This window comes from Trichogramma pretiosum, unplaced genomic scaffold (assembly GCF_000599845.2).
Source record: "Trichogramma pretiosum strain Unisexual culture from Peru unplaced genomic scaffold, Tpre_2.0 scaffold12, whole genome shotgun sequence".
NCBI lineage: Eukaryota > Metazoa > Arthropoda > Insecta > Hymenoptera > Trichogrammatidae > Trichogramma > Trichogramma pretiosum.
In genome coordinates, this window is record NW_019641690.1 from 1,120,134 (window position 1) to 1,138,524 (window position 18,391).

Below are 18,391 nucleotides of genomic sequence, written 5' to 3' on the forward strand. Positions count from 1 at the left end.
AAACCCCAGTTTGGCTGAATGTATATTTATAACCCACAGTGTTTCAGTGGGTAATAAAAAAACGTGTTTGCATATTGAAGTTGTAAACTTTTTGCTCGGCCTGCAATCGCAGCAGTTAACGGCGCATTGTGTGAATTATGACGAGCCGTAAAGTCCCATCGCTTCGAAGGCATGCTTTGCGTGAAGATTGGACATTTTAATACTCATCGGCGTAGAATAGTTCGATAATTTTCAAGGATCGTTTGTTTATTGTTTTATTTTTTTATCCGCATTATTACAGCCGCAGCTTCGCGAGCATTAGTTTTCAGAATCGAACCACGAACCCGTTAACTGGCATACGCCGCGACCCGCAAAGTAGGTATTCCAGTAACGGCTTCCTGCTTATCTTCTACATCCCTTAAAATCAATAATTAGCCAACAGCTTTGCGTTATGGCCAAGTAATGCGTACCTGCACAATACGTTCATAATTCAATATGAGGACCGAGACTCTTGACAACAACACAGATGTGAATCATTCGATGCATGCAGTAAGGGTTATAATTGTGAGCAGCAGCTGTCAGATGCTAAGCGCTCGTGAGACGCTCTTTTATGTTGCGAGCAATCTGTTCGTTATTACTTATTCGAGCTGAAATTCATTTTTCCTTTTTTCTTTGAGATTAAGTTAGACCCTATTTTAAATTTACTATGATTAAAAATAAAAATAGCCGCGAATTCAAAGGGAATATGGCACGAATTGTGGATTTATTTATCACTACAAACGATCACTGTAAACGACAGTAAAGAAACGCGAAGCGAATCGATTTTTTCCGAGCACTGAGTGACTGGGTTATTTCGCAAAGTTGACTCTGCGAAGATCGATCGCTTGACCAAGAGAAAGAAAGAGAAACTTCTAGGCAGCGTAAGCACGATAATCGTTGGATATTATGTGCCCATCGCTGAAGATGCAACGTATATCTACAGTATACCAGTGCCTCTCCCTGCATCTTCCTCTCTTTCCTTCGTTCTCTTCGCTTAAGGTCAGTAACTGCCCGCTGCTGCTGTTTTCTGCTGCTGCTGCTGCAATCGTGGATAAAGCAGCAGACAAGAAACCAGTTTTTACGACGAGAGACGGGGCAAGTCTCTGCTGCAGCCGATCTCTAGGAGAAGCTTATACACAACACTACACAGCAGCGGCTGTACATACTCTGCATGCGTCCGACTATACATACATCTATAGAGTTCTGTAATGGCCGTGCAGATCGCCGTGCTGCAGCCTCACCAAGTGCTTTAGCTAATATTTGTAAAAGCGCACCAGAGCCCCACAGATTTTTCAGGGCTAGTAATAACAAACAATTTTTCATTGCTTCTAGTGAACTCTATTCTTGTGATTCTGCAATTATCGTACCCAATATTTTTCCTTTTCCGATCGTTAAATGAGTCGTAGTCAAGAACTACAGAAAAAAGACACTTTTATGCACTACTTGGACACTATCGAGGATAACTTTGCGAGGGAGAATAAATTTCAAATTGTTGTGGTAGTAAGAATATTTTTTTCGTTTAGCTTCGGTCAACCAAATGATTAACTCTAGGCGCGCTAGAACAAAGAATCATTCAAGAAGATTCATCTTTCCTACTGTGAATCTATTTAAGCACATTTACCATGAGCAACAAAAAGTCATCGCTACCGTTGCGTCTTGATGCTTTTGAAATAGATGCTAATAAGACTAACTCTCCTACTCCCTCTCTAAGTACAGTGTTAGAATGAAATATTCTCTGCTTCCGCGTATATAGCTTAAAGCATTTTGCTTTTATTGACTCCTAGTTAAAGTTGTTTCATTCATGATCATGTTCAAAATACGAATTTTTATTTATGATTTTTTTAATAATTTTAAAAATATTTTACAGTTAGTGTTTATTGTCTCTCAGTAGTACAACTTATACATAATCATCATATTTGGAACAAGAGCCATTTAATCGGCGTGTCAACGTGAAATCTCACACTTTAGATGCTTCGTACTCGAATTTGTTAATGGGCACGATTTTAATTTGAACAAAACCAATACTGCTTGTGGTAATTATCGAAACATTAATGTCGGGCCTGACTTTTTATTGGCAGCTTGGATTATTGATTTAAGATTTCCGAATGAAAGCGAGAGAGATAGTTGACAGGATACATGTGTATCATGTATATTTGTATGAAGCGCGACCGCCACTTCCGCAGAGATCACTTCCGAAGCCCATGAGCTTAAGCATGTATTACAGCAAGGGCCTGCACGATACTCAGTTTCCAAACAAATTTCCCCCGCAGTCGCGTGCCACGCACGGCTATATTTAAATCTCGGTTCGTTTCTGTTTCTTTCGTTCGCAGTGTATACATCGAGCCAAACGCGTCTATAATGTGTACACGGCTCACTTGTATACCTTCTTCGGGTATATCCAGACCTCTCTCGAAATAGCTACACGCCTGCAAGCGCGCGAGCCGCGCGTTGTTTTTACAAGCGACAGAATAAGCATACTCGCGGAGCGAAGGATTTAAATGCGAGACCGGTAGCGTGCGCTCCGAATCATTGCGCGCAACGTGCGACAATTTCGCGACTCGCTTTATACTTTGTATAAACACTTATGCACCGACGAGCTATTTTTGACAAACTTACATGTTATGTTTGTCTCTTTGAAACCATACTATCTGTCTTCCTTCAAACATGAAACGTTGCGACCTCGGATGCACTTTGAGTATTTTATCCATATACTCTTTATTTAATATTTTTTTAATTTACCTTTAATAATTATTCATTTTTTATGTTAACTACCACTTTTACCTCGGCTTAAAGTGAATAGTAATAAGAACTTTTTTCTCGCGCTTACTTCGCACAAAAATTTAATTAAAATAATTTGCGATGTTTAATAAGACAAAAATGTTGAAATTCTTCACACTGTTTTATACATCTTTCTCGTCTAGCTTCGTTGGATCCTTCTTCCCTTTGACACGATATAAATATAGAAAAAAACTGCCAACGAATGAAGTGACGCTTCGAGGGGTCGTCGAGTGGCCGAACGAATGAGGAATTAGTAATTTGTGACTTCCCCTATTGTACGTGTTTCACAAAACGGTCGAGGCTCACTACACTTCGTCGATATATTTTATTCGGTAGACTTTTTGGGTTGATTTAATTTAGTCTCGTTCCAAATGTAAACGTACTCGTGCTTCAGTATACAGTAATAAATAATACAACGAAATAACGTACCAAAACAATCTTATGTAAGCATAATCAATGGTTTGTAATTGCTCATGGAGAAACTGTAATAAAAAACTGAAAGCTTTTCGGATTTTTCGTTGGTTATCTTCACATTAGCTTAGTTATATCGCGTGCGCATGTGAAACAAATTTGATCGAAGAGCCTCTGTGTAGTATTCGATCAATAGCACGGTACTGGAAGTATAAAAAATTGGCAAACATACGCAAAGAGGCGCACGCAAAGATGCAAATGGCGAGAGATGAGATTTTCACCACATACCGTCCATGAACTTGATGTGGATTTTTGTGCGATTTATTGGCCGGTCGCCAGACGACTGCCTAACGCCAGCGCGTGAGTGCTAGCCTCCTCGTGTCTGCTCCTCGTCTGGAAAGTGCGGCAGTGTCTACGCAGCGCCTCCCTTGTCTCGTACACTTCGCGTTTGGCGGAATCTCAATTTTCTGTCTTCCTTAAAAAGAAAAGCAAGAAAAAAAAAGCAGATAACATTCGCCCACTAGCTGAACTCGCTTCGATCAATCGTTTTGGCGCACAGACGAAAGTTCGCCTTCGTATCAGCTCGCGTTATTGAAAACCATCGACTTTGTTTCTAACTCTGAGTTAGCGATTTTAGAGTAAAAACATGCTTTATCGCGCTGCTGTGCTTCCATTTTCAGATATTCATTCACGGACACGTAGCGCACGGTTCGATATGTGTACCTTGTATTCATGATGCGTAGCAACGTAAACAAGGACTCTTTGTATTCGCAGCACTTTGACAAGATTACATAGTTTTGGTGTGTCGTCGTGTTTGATAAACTTCATCGGAATGATCGATTCTTTGAATGAATTCAATCTTATCACGAAGTAATTTACCCATACATCGATAAATATTCGCTATCGTTTTAAGTTCAACACATGAAATACAAATATTTTGATCTAAAGACGGACATAATTTTACATGAAAATCCATCATACACGTAGAGTGGTCAATTATAATTAAAAATAAACAATTGAAAGAAAGTAGCTCATATTGAGTTTTTTTTATAATTTTCCATGTCCTCAAATTATGATAAATAAGTTCGTCCAGATAACGATGATTATCTCGCAATAGCTATGTAGAAAAAATTCAGCACCTTATCAGATTGCCTTTAAATACTTGATTCAAAAATCCGCAGTCACATATCTTTTTATGGTCTCATGGCTAAAGATGAATATGGGATAAAGCACCTGGGGTCTATATCTCAGTAGCGTCTCTCAGTGCTTCCATAGACATTCTCAAACTATCTTATGCTTATATGCATGAACATTGGTACTTTATTCTCGTTTCGTGCGTCGAATTATTCGTTTGAATTTTTCAGAGATTTGAGCGCGCGAAAAAAAGGTCCAGATATCTTCATGCAAATTCGATTTGGTAAACGAATCACGAAAAGTGTCGATGCAACGAGCATGAGTTACAGAAGAGATCACGGAACGTTGAGCACGAGTTTTCAACCGAAAAACCACCGAAGCGACGATGCGCGATTCTGATAGGCATGTTCGACGGGCTTGAGCGAAAGCGGAGAAAACAGCTGAACATGTAAGCGCTGTATAGCTGATGTGTATTGAAACGTCAAGCTGCGATTTACTTTTACTCGGAAACTCGGAATCTTCTTTTCCAAGCCCGTTCCGCGTATTTTCATTTAAGCTGTGAGCTTGCAGAATGTCATATCCAAATCTAAATAGCTGAAATTCAGCTGGTTCGATATCAGTAAAGATATTACTCAAAAGTAGACCTATACAATAGATTATCGAGCGTGAATAACTAATTAATTTTGGCTGATCTTTTGCGCGATCGAGGGTGATTCGACGCGTTGGCACAATTACTAGATCTTATCTGGCCCGGGAATAATGGATGAGTTCTGCGGTGTAAATCAGCGAAAAATTGAGCCGGGAGGGCAGCTGCACGTTCGCGCCGTATCGCACACGCATTCGTATAACGTAGTATCGTCGCAGGACAGCAGCGGCGGCGACGGCGACGTCGTCGATGACGCCAGGGAATCGCTTGGCGTCGCCCAGCCCATCCAGCCATACATCAATACGTGCTCGCGACGATCTATGGGGACGCTATATATACGCTTCGAACAAAAGACTAGCGTGTTCATGTATAGATGTGTAAAGTTTGCGCATTGCGCTTTTCGTCGCTGCTGCGGCTGCTGCACCGTATAACACTAGCTACTGCTATCACGGTGTGTTTTACGACTCACTGTCCCGCAGGCCACTTCTTCGCTGGCTCGTCGTTGCAAATCAGGTGCTTTACCGATCTCCCCAGGCCGTACCGTTCCATCGTTTTTTCTGCTCGGCTACCAAGTGCTACTACTGCAATATGTATAATAGCAATGCGTGCACATCCACGGCTCGTATATATAGCTGCACACCGAGTCGCAGCTCGTGCGCGGCTGTGCAGCGCATGAAAAGACAACGATGACCGGCTCGTCCGGCAGACTAACGGCCGATGATTATGCAGTCGAGGAGCAGCAGCAGCAGCAGCAGTCGCCTAGCTCTATGGCGTGAAACTCGACGTCTTTTTCGCCTATTTTCATTTTCACCGAGAGAAGTAGACAAGACTCGTTTCTGCGGCTAGAGTAGGCTCGCGCGCGCTCATTGCTTGTCTCCGTGGCATCTTCGCGCACTGCACGCTTGCACGCAATTTCTCGTTTACTAGCCGAGTACTCATATAGGAGTGTGTGTGTGCGCGAGGAAGAGGGAGGAGGATAGGTTCAACGACCCACGCTTATGTACCTATGTCGTACGCTCCATCGAGTCTTGATGCGTCCGATAACGAGCCTACTCTGCTTTCGATTACGAGTTATTGCATCTTGCATGTAAAAGCTCCCTTACTCGGGCCTTTTCGAATTACTGTCATTTTTTCTTACATTCCAGCTAGATGATCTTTCCTACACCTCGTTCGCGCGGAGCAACGAGAATCCATTCTCGGAAAAATTTACTCTTGCGATGATCCGCTGTTGCCGATATATTGCAGCCGATTTTCGTCATTATTTTAATGTATAATAATTCCACACTATAGGCATAAAATAATTACGCGTGTCTCATAGCACATTTTACTGCTGATTAATAACTAACAACGTTTCCGACACTATGGTTGGTTCGTTTTTTACGAGGCCAATTTCCCAATGGACTGTAATGCATCATAGTCGTTGGATTTTATAATTTGTCGGTTATTATGCAGCTTAATTTACTACCTGCGCCAACGCCGTGATTCAATGCTGCGAACTTTCTGGGATGATTGATTTTCATTTATGGTCGTGCTTTGGATTCGCGACTGCGTTTTAAAGGGATTGAAAGTTCATTATCACATTTTCACGATTTCCGCACCGCAGTGATTTTTTACAAAAAAATTCCGAAACAGTTACTGAAGAGATTTATTAAAATTTCTCATAGATATAATTAAAATTTAATACTTTTAACGATAGTTTCTGAGAATTGAATGTGTTAGCACGACGCCTCGTGAAATGATGGATGTTTTTATCGCAGTTACTCGATGATTGTTTTCGTATAATCGAAGCGAACGGCGAAGACGCAAGGGAGAAGATCAATTGAATGTAATGAATGGTCTCTATAGACTCGAGGCATGGGTATATATTCGTCATTCATTATTGCAGTATAAGATAACTGTTGTCTTGAGCCACTACTCCATCCTTAATTTCTTAACACAGACTTTCTAAGTATATTATCTCGAGTGTTATGTTCACTACTGCGCGCTACGCCTCTGAGACTTGCCGATGGATGAATTTTCGGTCGCATTGACTGATGATTCGCTTGATGAGACGAGCAAAAATCATTCAATTTTTATACAGAATAGATCGAACGGTATTATAAAGTTGATCGTTTTGATCTGCCTAAAGTCACAAAGTATATTAATACGCACAAAATCAGTACATCTAATAATTTTCATGCTACTTTAAAAACGGCTTTTTGATCACTAGCAGCTATTGTTATATTTCTCGCATGTATTACAACGATATGCGCTATAAATCTTCGAGCTAAAATAAGATTGGTTGTTTGGTCGGCGAGAGTAACGAAATTGATTCAACTCAATTAAGGACGGTCTGCCAATTAGTCAAATTTTTCAGTCGTTTGCTCGGGACACATTTTTTAAAGTAATGTCCAGGCACTTTGACCCGTTTCCAACTAATTTAGCTGAGCGAAGCGAAGTCCTACTATTGTTAACTCAGGACGGCCTTGTAAACACGATACCTCAATAACCGTTCAACCGATTGGGTCCAAATTTTTATGGTACCTTTCTAGCGACCCGAAGATGTGCTGTATAAATTTTGGAATCGATACGATCATTTTTCACCCCTCTATCAACCCTTAAACTATTTACGTGATTCTCGCGTTATATTCATCAGAATTTTTGTATCAATATGTATCTGGAGGATTAAATAAATAAATAAATAAATAAAAATATAAATAAAAAATAAAAAAAATAAAAAAAAATAAAAAAAAATAAAAAAGAAATTTAATAAATAAATAATGCTCTAGATCGAGTTGGAAGCACTTAAATGATATAATGCAAAGAACAAAAAAGATTTATAATATGTTAAATATTTTTATCATCCCTTAACGTCCCCAAGTACGTCTTCAGAAATGTTTTCAGAATTTTTGTGCAGTATTACATCATGCTTATACCCCAATGATATTTATAGGGTAATTTGAATTATGTTATAAATGTTATATCCCTCCTCATATATGTATTTATTTTTTTTTTTTTATTTTTCAAACGTGAATTTAATTTATTTGATACTGTAATATCATATATGGGTAAGGCTCAGAATTTTTTAAATAAACCTGCGCTCGTATGTCACCGATCTTGACGCGCTTTTGGTATGTTATAGTACATAGTAAAAAGGTCCCAAAAACAAAATTTTAGACCCCCTCCCCCCTCCTACCCCCCACTTCCGGTATAAACGTCCATTTTCTATCTATATTTTTTCTGAAGGCCTGAAGCAATTAAAAAATCTGAAAAAATTCACAAAAATACTTTTCAACAATCCAAACAACCTTGAATTTTTTCAGATTTTTTGAGTGCTTCAGGCCTTCAGAAAAAATTATTGAAAATTTTGAAAATTCATATACGGCGCTACGATGCAATACAAAGCCCGATCTTTTTTTCCACTTATTTTTGACATCAAAATACATAACCTCAAATTTTTTCAGATTTTTTCAGACAGAGCGCTGGCGGTTTTTAGCCGAAAAACGCCCTTTTTTTACGAAAATAATTTTTTTAGGGCGATATGAAGCTTTAAAAAATCTGGAAAAATTTTTTTCTTGTTTTTCAGGTCAAAATACATAACCTTGAATTTTTTCAAATTTTTTAATTGAAGGCGATAGCATCTATGGCTAAAAAACGCTATTTTTATGAAAAACGGTTCCTGGAACCCAGAGGTTCCGGTAAAAAAATTTGAAAAAATTTTTTTCGAATTCCTTGTCAAATTTTAATAAATTTTGACCGTCGCAAAATTTCGATTGGAGCTTCCTAGCTCATTCTAGAGCATAACAAAGATTCGAGCGAAATTCTGAAGAAATTTGAAAAATAATGTAATTGTGATGAACGTCTTCAGAATTTCGCTCGAATCTTTGTTATGCTCTAGAATGAGCTAGGAAGCTCCAATCGAAATTTTGCGACGGTCAAAATTTATTAAAATTTGACAAGGAATTCGAAAAAAATTTTTTCAAATTTTTTTACCGGAACCTCTGGGTTCCAGGAACCGTTTTTCATAAAAATAGCGTTTTTTAGCCATAGATGCTATCGCCTTCAATTAAAAAATTTGAAAAAATTCAAGGTTATGTATTTTGACCTGAAAAACAAGAAAAAAATTTTTCCAGATTTTTTAAAGCTTCATATCGCCCTAAAAAAATTATTTTCGTAAAAAAAGGGCGTTTTTCGGCTAAAAACCGCCAGCGCTCTGTCTGAAAAAATCTGAAAAAATTTGAGGTTATGTATTTTGATGTCAAAAATAAGTGGAAAAAAAGATCGGGCTTTGTATTGCATCGTAGCGCCGTATATGAATTTTCAAAATTTTCAATAATTTTTTCTGAAGGCCTGAAGCACTCAAAAAATCTGAAAAAATTCAAGGTTGTTTGGATTGTTGAAAAGTATTTTTATGAATTTTTTCAGATTTTTTAATTACTTGATGTCCTCAGAAAAAATAGAGATCGAAAATGGACGTTTATACCGGAAGTGGGGGGTAGGAGGGGGGAGGGGGTCTCAAATTTTGTTTTTGGGGCCTTTTTACTATGTACTATAACATACCAAAAGCGCGTCAAGATCGGTGACATACGAGCGCAGGTTTATTTAAAAAGTTCTGAGCCTTACCCATATGTATTTGGATAATTCGAAAATATTATTAAATTTTTGTTAAATAAAGTATTTCAAACTGTTATAAATTAGACAATTTGATATGTCATTGATTAATATTGTGGTTCTTCTTTATTCCTAAGTCTTCAGAATCGCATTTAAATCTTTCTGATTTTATAGTACGAAATATATGAATAAATAAACATATAACCATATTTCGCTCAGCTTTAGCAACAAATGTTGCCACTAGTTATATTTGCCACGAATAAGTGGCTACAATTGGAGGAAGCGGCGAAATGTGGAAAAAGATTGCCGTGCACATGCCGTTGAACATACATAAGGTATAGCGTGTGGACGCTGCGCCGCGATATTACGTGAATGACATATAGCCAGCAGTAGCCAGCTCGCGCGCAGTTGTGCAACGGCGTCCAGAAAAAGAGAAATTGAAACACGAGCATTATTCGGACTAATTTACAAGTGCTATTCGTAACGAATGGTCCCACCTACTTACAACCGATAACTCTTTCTCAAAATCACCCGATGAGTACAACGAATGAAAATTGATATTTGTGATACGTTATAGTTCAAGTTTTGGTGGATTCTGTCCTGTTTTGCGTATGGCAAGGAAACGCGCTCTTGATTAACTAAGAAGTGTGTCGGCCATTCCGCCTTTCGCTCTCGTTTTCACGCTCGGTAGTCCATTATATATAGATGCTTTGGATGCACGTGCAATGTCGACGCCATGGCGTATTTCTTGCATTATATGGAAAAGCGCATACCGGAAACTCGATAATATTCGCTTCTCTTCATGGCTAACTCAATGGAGTGCACAATATGTACGTATGTGGATAATACATACATTATATACACACGCATTGCGATTCTCGATCCGCCGGATATGCAACACGATTACTGCTTTTCTTGTTTTGTCTTGCAATGCCATTTTGTTGTTGTTGTTTTTTTGTTAGCATTTTTCAGTAAATATACGGCAGAGAAAACACGAGGCTCGTGTATACTCGTGAGCGAGAGCACAGGACGCGCTACGTAGCGCTATCTATCGCGATATCTCGTGTGCTCCTCTTCGCGCTGATAACAAAAGTGAAGCATTATTTTTTTGCTGGTAGATAAAAATGTATTACATTACCCTGACTCGATGCAGTTTCAGTTGACGCGAATGTTGCTGAATTACCAAGTTCATTTTATGAGAAAGCCGTTGTAAATTAATACAAGCGTCGAGTATTTACTGCAATTCGTCAAATTTGCGTGTCATTTCGATTGCTCGCGTAGATTTTTATTTTTTTCAACGAAGTTTGATTCGATAAGCGTTTAATATGCCACTACGAGAAAATTGTGTTCGCTCGGCTTCGCGCATATATATAATGCTCTTATATGCAAATCTGCGAGTGATTACAGCACTTGGCAATTTGCTCCACCTTTCTTGCAAGCGTTCTTTTTTTTCTCGTAGCATATAAAGAACAGCAAGACGACAGAGGTGAGAGGCATATTTTTAAGTGCATAAATGCACTCCGCACGCACGCCGTCTTTCCGCACGCGTACAAGAAATAACGCACTTCCAAAGAAGATATTCTCCGCTTGCGTGACGATTGTCACTGCAGAAAAAAAATATTTTTTCTCATGAACGCTGTTTAAAATATATATTTTTTTTTTATGAACTGAAGAATATTACGAAACTCCATACGATCACCATTGCTTGTAGCAAGTAGCCTATAATGATTAATATTGTTCGACTAATGCAATGAGTATGCAAAGAACTCACTTGTTGCAGCTACTTTGCAGTACAAATCCACATGAAAAAAGAACGAAAGAAGTTAATATTAACTCGTTCACTATTTTTAAGTTGGAAAAAAATTATTGTGTAATTTTGAACAATAATTAAATGTTAACGTAGAGAAAATATACGTATGTCAATGTTTGAAGACCTCTTTTTAAACCTTTTTAAATAATACGTCCATGTGTTTTCTGTATTTTTCAAGGTCGTTCTTATTACACACACACACACTTATCGTATGGAAATTTTTCATACAAAGCTTACTTGCTTTCTCTATAAAAATATTTGCAGGATTTAAAATTATAAAATATATTTTTAGATTATAATATATTGATTTTAAATTATAATTTGTGAAGTACGCGATGAATTGACTTTTCCATTCGAGATGGAATAAAGTAATTATATTTACGAAGCCACAAATGCGTTTGACAGCAGAGTTAATTGTGTAGCATCTACTGTAGGCATATGGGGTGTCTGTAAGTAACAAGACTGCTTCTCTTCCCTCGAAGATTTTTATTCTACAAAGATTTCTTTTACAAAATAAGGATGTATTTGTCATTTGCACTTGAGCCATTGTAAAGCTCGATGAAGCAGCTGAACGAAAAAGATAGCGAAGCGCATTGTCGGTTGATCATCTTTTCATAATTTATTAAATGTACGCAGACAGCTCATGCGCCGTGAGTAACATTTACCGTTACCAAATCCCACGCAGACTTAACAAGAAAGGATCCAAACAAATGCAAGACATCATTTCTGACACTAATTTTTATGAGATGCTCATAAACAAGAGGAATATCATGCGCGCTTATCTGCTCGGTGTGATTTCTACAACCCGCTGTAATCGCGATGCACACATTATATTGTTTCCTAAGCCAAAGTAGTGCCAAGTCGTTGCACTCCTTCCCTGCCAAGAGTCTACCCATGCCAAATCATTTTAATTGTCTTGCTGATTATTAATCGCGACGTCGGCACAAGATTTAGCTCATTGTGCATCTACACAATAAGTGTAACGGAGCAACAGAGAACACGCCTCATGGCACTAGGTATATAATATAGCCATTAGTCGATATTCATATAACTACGTGCGAAAAACCTGAAATGTAGATCGTAAGCTTGGTACTACGTCCGTTAAGCATATGCATTGGTTGTGTACTTTAATAGATGTTATTATGGTCTCGCATAATCAGGAATATATACGTGAAACTACCTTGATTTAGAACTTGGTAGCTCGTGCAAAAATCGAGTGCGTCACGTATTTGTAGTAAAAAGGTGCATTTGGTTCAAATGTAGGCCGTATTAAGATTAGCTCGTCCTAGATTACTAGTTCACGTTTCGTGACCAGGTCGCACAAGCTCGAAAACTCGAGCAATTCTAACCCACAACAACTTCTGCGTATGCATACCGAACGATGAATATAATAATCATGCATAACCAGAGACTATAAAGATTGAAACACCTGACCAAGAACTACGAGAATCGAGAAGTTTCGCGTAAAGCCTTTCCGGTCAGTCTAAACGTATTCGTGATCGAATGAGAATACCTAAAATGCTTACAATTTATTCGAGCTCGCTGCAGTTATAACTTTGAAACGGATAATACAATAGAAAGGTTGTTCGGGGAACCTCTGCGTAGGATATTGTGCTTATGTGCGCGGGTGCCGCAGATGCCCAGAGATCGTCGCTTCCCCTGTTCTCCGCTCACACATACGCACACACATACATACTTACATTACATAAAACATGCATGTATAGGCGCCTTCACAGAAAGACTCGTGAAGATTCGCCCGCGTTAACTACTTGTTTGTATATTTCGCGCGCTCGTTTTCTATAAGGCCCAAGGGAGCGAGATAGGGAAGAAGCGTTCACACGATTACGCTGCACCTCTCCTCGCCGCTCTTTATTCATGTACGTCCCGTATGTGTGTCTGTGTGCGTGTATATGCGTCCGTGAGTGTACTCGAACGGGTTAAATAGGGAAAAAGCCGCATACAAGTAGTAGCACCTTGATGTTTGTACGTCGCGTCCCATACGAGGCGAGGAGGTGTAGGATATACAACGTTGCTCAACCGAGCGTGTCGATCGTGGGTCCCATTCGCTCATAATGCAGCGCTGCGCGAGAATCGCGAGCCCTTTTCTCGTTGGGCGGAAAAAATTACCCGGCAATATGAAAGAAACTTTGTTGGACGTCGCGTCTTTGAAGCGCCTGCTCGATTTTTTATATCTCATGTACACCTTTTATTATTAATGCACATAGCTGTTTCCGCTCAATATGGTAACTGCTTTTGTGCTGCGCTCAGGATTCTGTGCTTGTGAAATGATCATTTTAGTTCAATTTATCTTTCCCTATATTTAGTACTATTAGGCCTACTGATTTAAAATGTAAATGGAATCTCCTTAATATATTCCTAGAATTCCTCTCGATTGAAAAATTATTTAAACTATAAGCTCTTTTTATTTGGAACATTTTCGGTTCCTACAAATGTATTTTTATTATACATAAATCATGCAAAAGCTGTTGTTAAATACGATTTCTACTTACAATATAGATTTTTTTACTTTATGTCTTCTTACTATAATCATATCTTTTTTATTTTTACAGAAACTCTGCAGGAGCCACGATTTAGTATGCAACCCTCAAGCAGCGGTGGTCTTCTTAGCGAAAACAGGACTAAAATTTTTCAGTGCCAAGCTGGAGGTAAGATTACTTCAATTCGTCATTTATTCATTTAGTACAGTACTCTACATATTCTTACACAAGAACCCTTACGCTAAACTATGATTTTTATATGAAACAAAAACTTTCTCTGCGCTGATTAAAGTTGAATCCTACTTTTGTTGTACTTATACACGTGGTGAAAAAAATCACTTCGTCAGCAGGTCGCGAGCATAAATGTAAAACAAAAGTATACGAAGAAAGAAGAATGAGAGGGAAAAAGAAGAAGCGTTACAGACCAAAGCCAAGCATGGCCAATCGATGGAACATATAACTTGTGCATATAGTATATGCGTACATCAGAAAGAAAGAGAGAGAACGAGAGAGAGAGGGAGAAGGGAGAAACAAGAAATATATAAGCAACAAAGCAACGGCAAAGACGGCGAAGCCCGTAAGCTGCTCTACCTCCGCTCGCTCGGCACTTGGCCCTTTCTCTCTCCCTCCGTCTCTCGCCGGCTTTGCCGTTCACTTTTGTAACGTGACGCGCTGCGCGACATACGCTACGTTTGGCTTGACCCCTAGCTCCTATATATACGTAAGCCATACAGCCATGCGCGTTTAAACTTTAAATAACACCGATCAAAATGCGATCTCAACTTGTACTTGTACGTAAATGAGAATAGTCCCTATACCTGTACCAGGTTTTAGCCCTTTTTAGCTAATCCGCACTTTCGCATGCTTCGAAAGTTTCATCAATGTTCAAAACACCTCTAACAACAGTCGAGATGCGATAGATTTTGCTGTTAAAATTTTGCTGCGCGAATTTTTCCAATCATAACATTTTCCATAAGCTGTATTCCATAAAATAAAGCGCTTTTGTATTTTCACACCCTCCAGACGTACTAAAAATATATTTTATTTACCAAGTTTTATATCGTTTAGCAAATAACATTTCGCGTATTGAACAGCATCGTTATTCATTCCTAACAGCGGAAGTCACGTGTAAGTCCTAAGAAACGTGTAAAGAAAACGATTTCAGAGAAAGAAAAATCGTAAAAAACATTCAAATCCAAAAATAAAGACCTCTCACTCGTCCAGAAGTGTTCTTTATAATTCATAAAACGTGTCCGCGATAAAACAACGATTCACATATATTCGAGCAAAAATATTGCTACACAATTAAACACACAATTATTAATGAAAAGCTTGTTTCCAAAAATAAAACTAAGCGCCGAACGATGCTATTTTGTATTCGCAGGAAACCCTCAGCCAAAGTACAGGTGGTTCAAAGATGGACAGCCCCTCACGAGCGAACTTACGTCCGAGTATTTCTACCGGCTGCACAACACACGACGGGATGACTCGGGCATATACTATTGCGTTGCAACCAACCAAGTCGGCTCGATTTTCAGCGAAAGAATATCCTTCTCCGTTGTTTGTAAGTTTACCTCGTATACGCGTATAATAATACAATACGTGCTTGGCTCCTTCGGACCAGTTTGCGATGATTATAAACCCGTTGAATCTTACAGACATGGGGGAATTCGAGGATCTGTCGGAACGCATCGTGAAGGTGCAATCGGGCGACGCGGCCGTCTTGGAAATGCCGAAGATCGAGAGCCATCCGGCGCCCGACGTCATCTGGACGACTACGGACGGCACCATCCCCTACATCATCAAGTACGCCACCGTCAACCAGAAGCTCATCATTCTGAACGCGGTAGCTCACGACGAGGGCCACTACAGGGCGCGAGCCCACAACACGCAGCTCGGCAAGGAGGTCAACGGCCCGTTCTTCAGGCTCGAGGTGACGGGCGACTCGAACAGTGAAGTGGCTCCGTCGATCGTCGTCAAGCCGGAGGACACGAAGATCATCAAGGACCAGGGTAGCGCCTACTTGCACTGCATCGCCAATGCCAGGAACTTGCACGAGCTGCAGACCATCTGGACGAAAGACGATATTCCCATCGAAGATGCCAGGATCACCTTCAATTTCAAAGATTCCTGGAACAGGACGCTCATCCTCATATCGGCCAATCTGACTTACAGTGGCGTTTACGCTTGCCACGTCGATCTAAAAACCGGTGGCTATCCGACCATCAGTGCCAGCGCCAACGTGGAAGTCCTAGGTGAGTCCCTCGCATTTTTTAACTCGCAATAGTATCGCTGCAACCATGTCGATGCACTATTGCACGAAACAGTACTCGCTGTACGTGTCAAGTTTGTTCGATACCCTCGAGAACTAGCGTGTACGAGAACGTAACTGCACTCATGAACTTTGTTTTTGTTTTGCGCATAACAGAGAAACCAACTTTCCGAACGGAACTGAAGCGCGTCACGCTCAGCGAGTACGGCAAGACGGTTTCGTTGCATTGCGATGCCGAGGGCGTGCCACCACCGACAATTCAATGGTTTCGTAATGCCGAGCCCATCCAAAGGTTGCCTGGATCCAGGTAAAAAAATTTTTATACCGTAATTTGACTAAAAATGTATTCATCTCATAAGGGTTGATCCTTGCGTTTCATTTTTCAATATACATTATATATTTGCTTGGGAGTTCTGAACTAATTTTTTATTTGACAATATTATGTTTTTTTTTAGTCATTTTTTAAACGTTTAAATACACTCACACAGAATTGTGACTAAATGTGCCACATTTTATATCGACGTTAACTGACTTAATGTACGTGTTTGTACAGGTACTCGATGCAAGAAGACGGCTCGTTGGTCATCAAAAAGCTGAAAATGGAAGATTCGGGCATGTTCCAATGTTTGGCGCTCAACGACGCAGGAGAGGCATCCAGTTACACATGGCTTAAGGCCAAAAGTGAGTATAAGCTCATATCATTGCGTCTAAATAATACCAAGCGCTTTTGAAAAGTACCTGACTTAACCGACGACTAGTTACAATTTCTCCAAGCAATTGGTTAAATTTTTAATGAACATCATAAATCGGCAATATCGATACCATAAATTTATTCGTTACTATGTTCATGATTTTTTTTTAATATTCTATAAATATTATTCTATTTGACGTGTTATGCCATCACAGAAAGAATCGATACAGCAGTGAAAGAGAGATTTAGACGCAGAGCCGCTGGTTATGGTATCGTCGCCGTACGACAGTACGATCAACATTTTGCGTTCTCAAAGTACCAAGAACGTAAGAAATCACAATATTTCTCGAGTTGTGTTTTACATTCATATCCACAATTTCATGGATAACATTTTGGTTTTCACTATTCTTTTATTAGACAGTAATTAATTTTCGAAATGCTAAAGATTTAGATGAAATATGATTGATATGTTTCTGTATTTTCAAGTAGCCGAAATAAGTCATTTTCGTAGTAAAATAAAACGAGTTCTTTTTATAGATTTTTGCCTCTCACTATTTTCAATGAAGCTATTAAATTTTCTGATAAGTATTACGATTTTCAAATATCTTGATTTAGCAGTTATAATAGAATTGATTTTTAACGATAAAAATGAAATTATTACTTACTTCTTCGGCTTCTTTGAAAATTCATCATCGAAAGAACAATCTAAAATTTTATCTGAATCAGAGTCTGTCGTACTCGCATTTTTTTATTGGCTCTTGAATTTACTTAGTTTTTCATTTGTGTTTTTGAGTTTGGAGTTTTCTAAAAAAAATTTATCACTTTTTGTATAGTTTTGCAGCTTTGTAGACGACAGTGAAAAATACACCTATTATACACTTAGCAATGACTTTAGATAATTATGCTAGTCATATAATACTTAGTGAACGCACTACTTATATCGAATAAAACAATATTAGTTCGATAGAAAGTACGTACTTTACGACATTTGTTTTACTGGAGTGACTGTTTTTTGTTAGATTTATTATTATAATTGAATATAACGAAGCAGTGATTATCAAATCGCTGCTGACGCTTCTCATGTAAATCCTTTTTCGTCGTTACCTAGTGTAGATATGTGAATTTTTATAGACGCAGAAAATATTGTTTTACAGTTTGTAAGAATTGTATTTTTCGGTTGTATCAATTGGCGTCGAAGATTGATTCATGTGGTTATTTGTTTTCATATAATATACTTGTCTACTAATTTCAGAAGATCGCGACACTTCGTTATGAATGTTTTACATTTTATTTTATCATTATTGTCTCGAGTAACAATACAATCATACATTATCATACGCATTGCTCACACTTTCTACAGCACATAAGCAAGTGACGCACTCTTTTGCAGAGCGTTATCGTAAAGAGACGCTTCGTAAAGATCACTTGTTTTAATTTTGCATTATGTATTATACATGCCTACCTTACGGAAAAGTCACGCAGATATTTTTATTTTTTGCTTATAAATTGTCACCAACATTTTGAACGAGATGAAGAGTTTTCA

General features: G+C 38.7%; 1 protein-coding gene across 4 annotated transcripts in view; it reads left to right on the forward strand.

The window, feature by feature from the left end:
- LOC106649857 (protein sidekick) overlaps positions 1 to 18,391 on the forward strand; it is a 41,573-nt gene that overhangs the window by 15,045 nt on the left and 8,137 nt on the right. For 2 of the 4 annotated variants that reach the window (XM_014367534.2, XM_014367535.2), the window contains exons 2-7: positions 13,958 to 14,053; positions 15,270 to 15,449; positions 15,544 to 16,140; positions 16,314 to 16,464; positions 16,711 to 16,838; positions 17,064 to 17,174. In XM_014367534.2, coding sequence (XP_014223020.1) covers positions 13,958 to 14,053; positions 15,270 to 15,449; positions 15,544 to 16,140; positions 16,314 to 16,464; positions 16,711 to 16,838; positions 17,064 to 17,174 — 1,263 coding nt within the window. The remainder of the gene's footprint in view (positions 1 to 13,957; positions 14,054 to 15,269; positions 15,450 to 15,543; positions 16,141 to 16,313; positions 16,465 to 16,710; positions 16,839 to 17,063; positions 17,175 to 18,391) is intronic. The other 2 variants (XM_014367536.2, XM_014367537.2) reach the window with 1 other exon arrangement.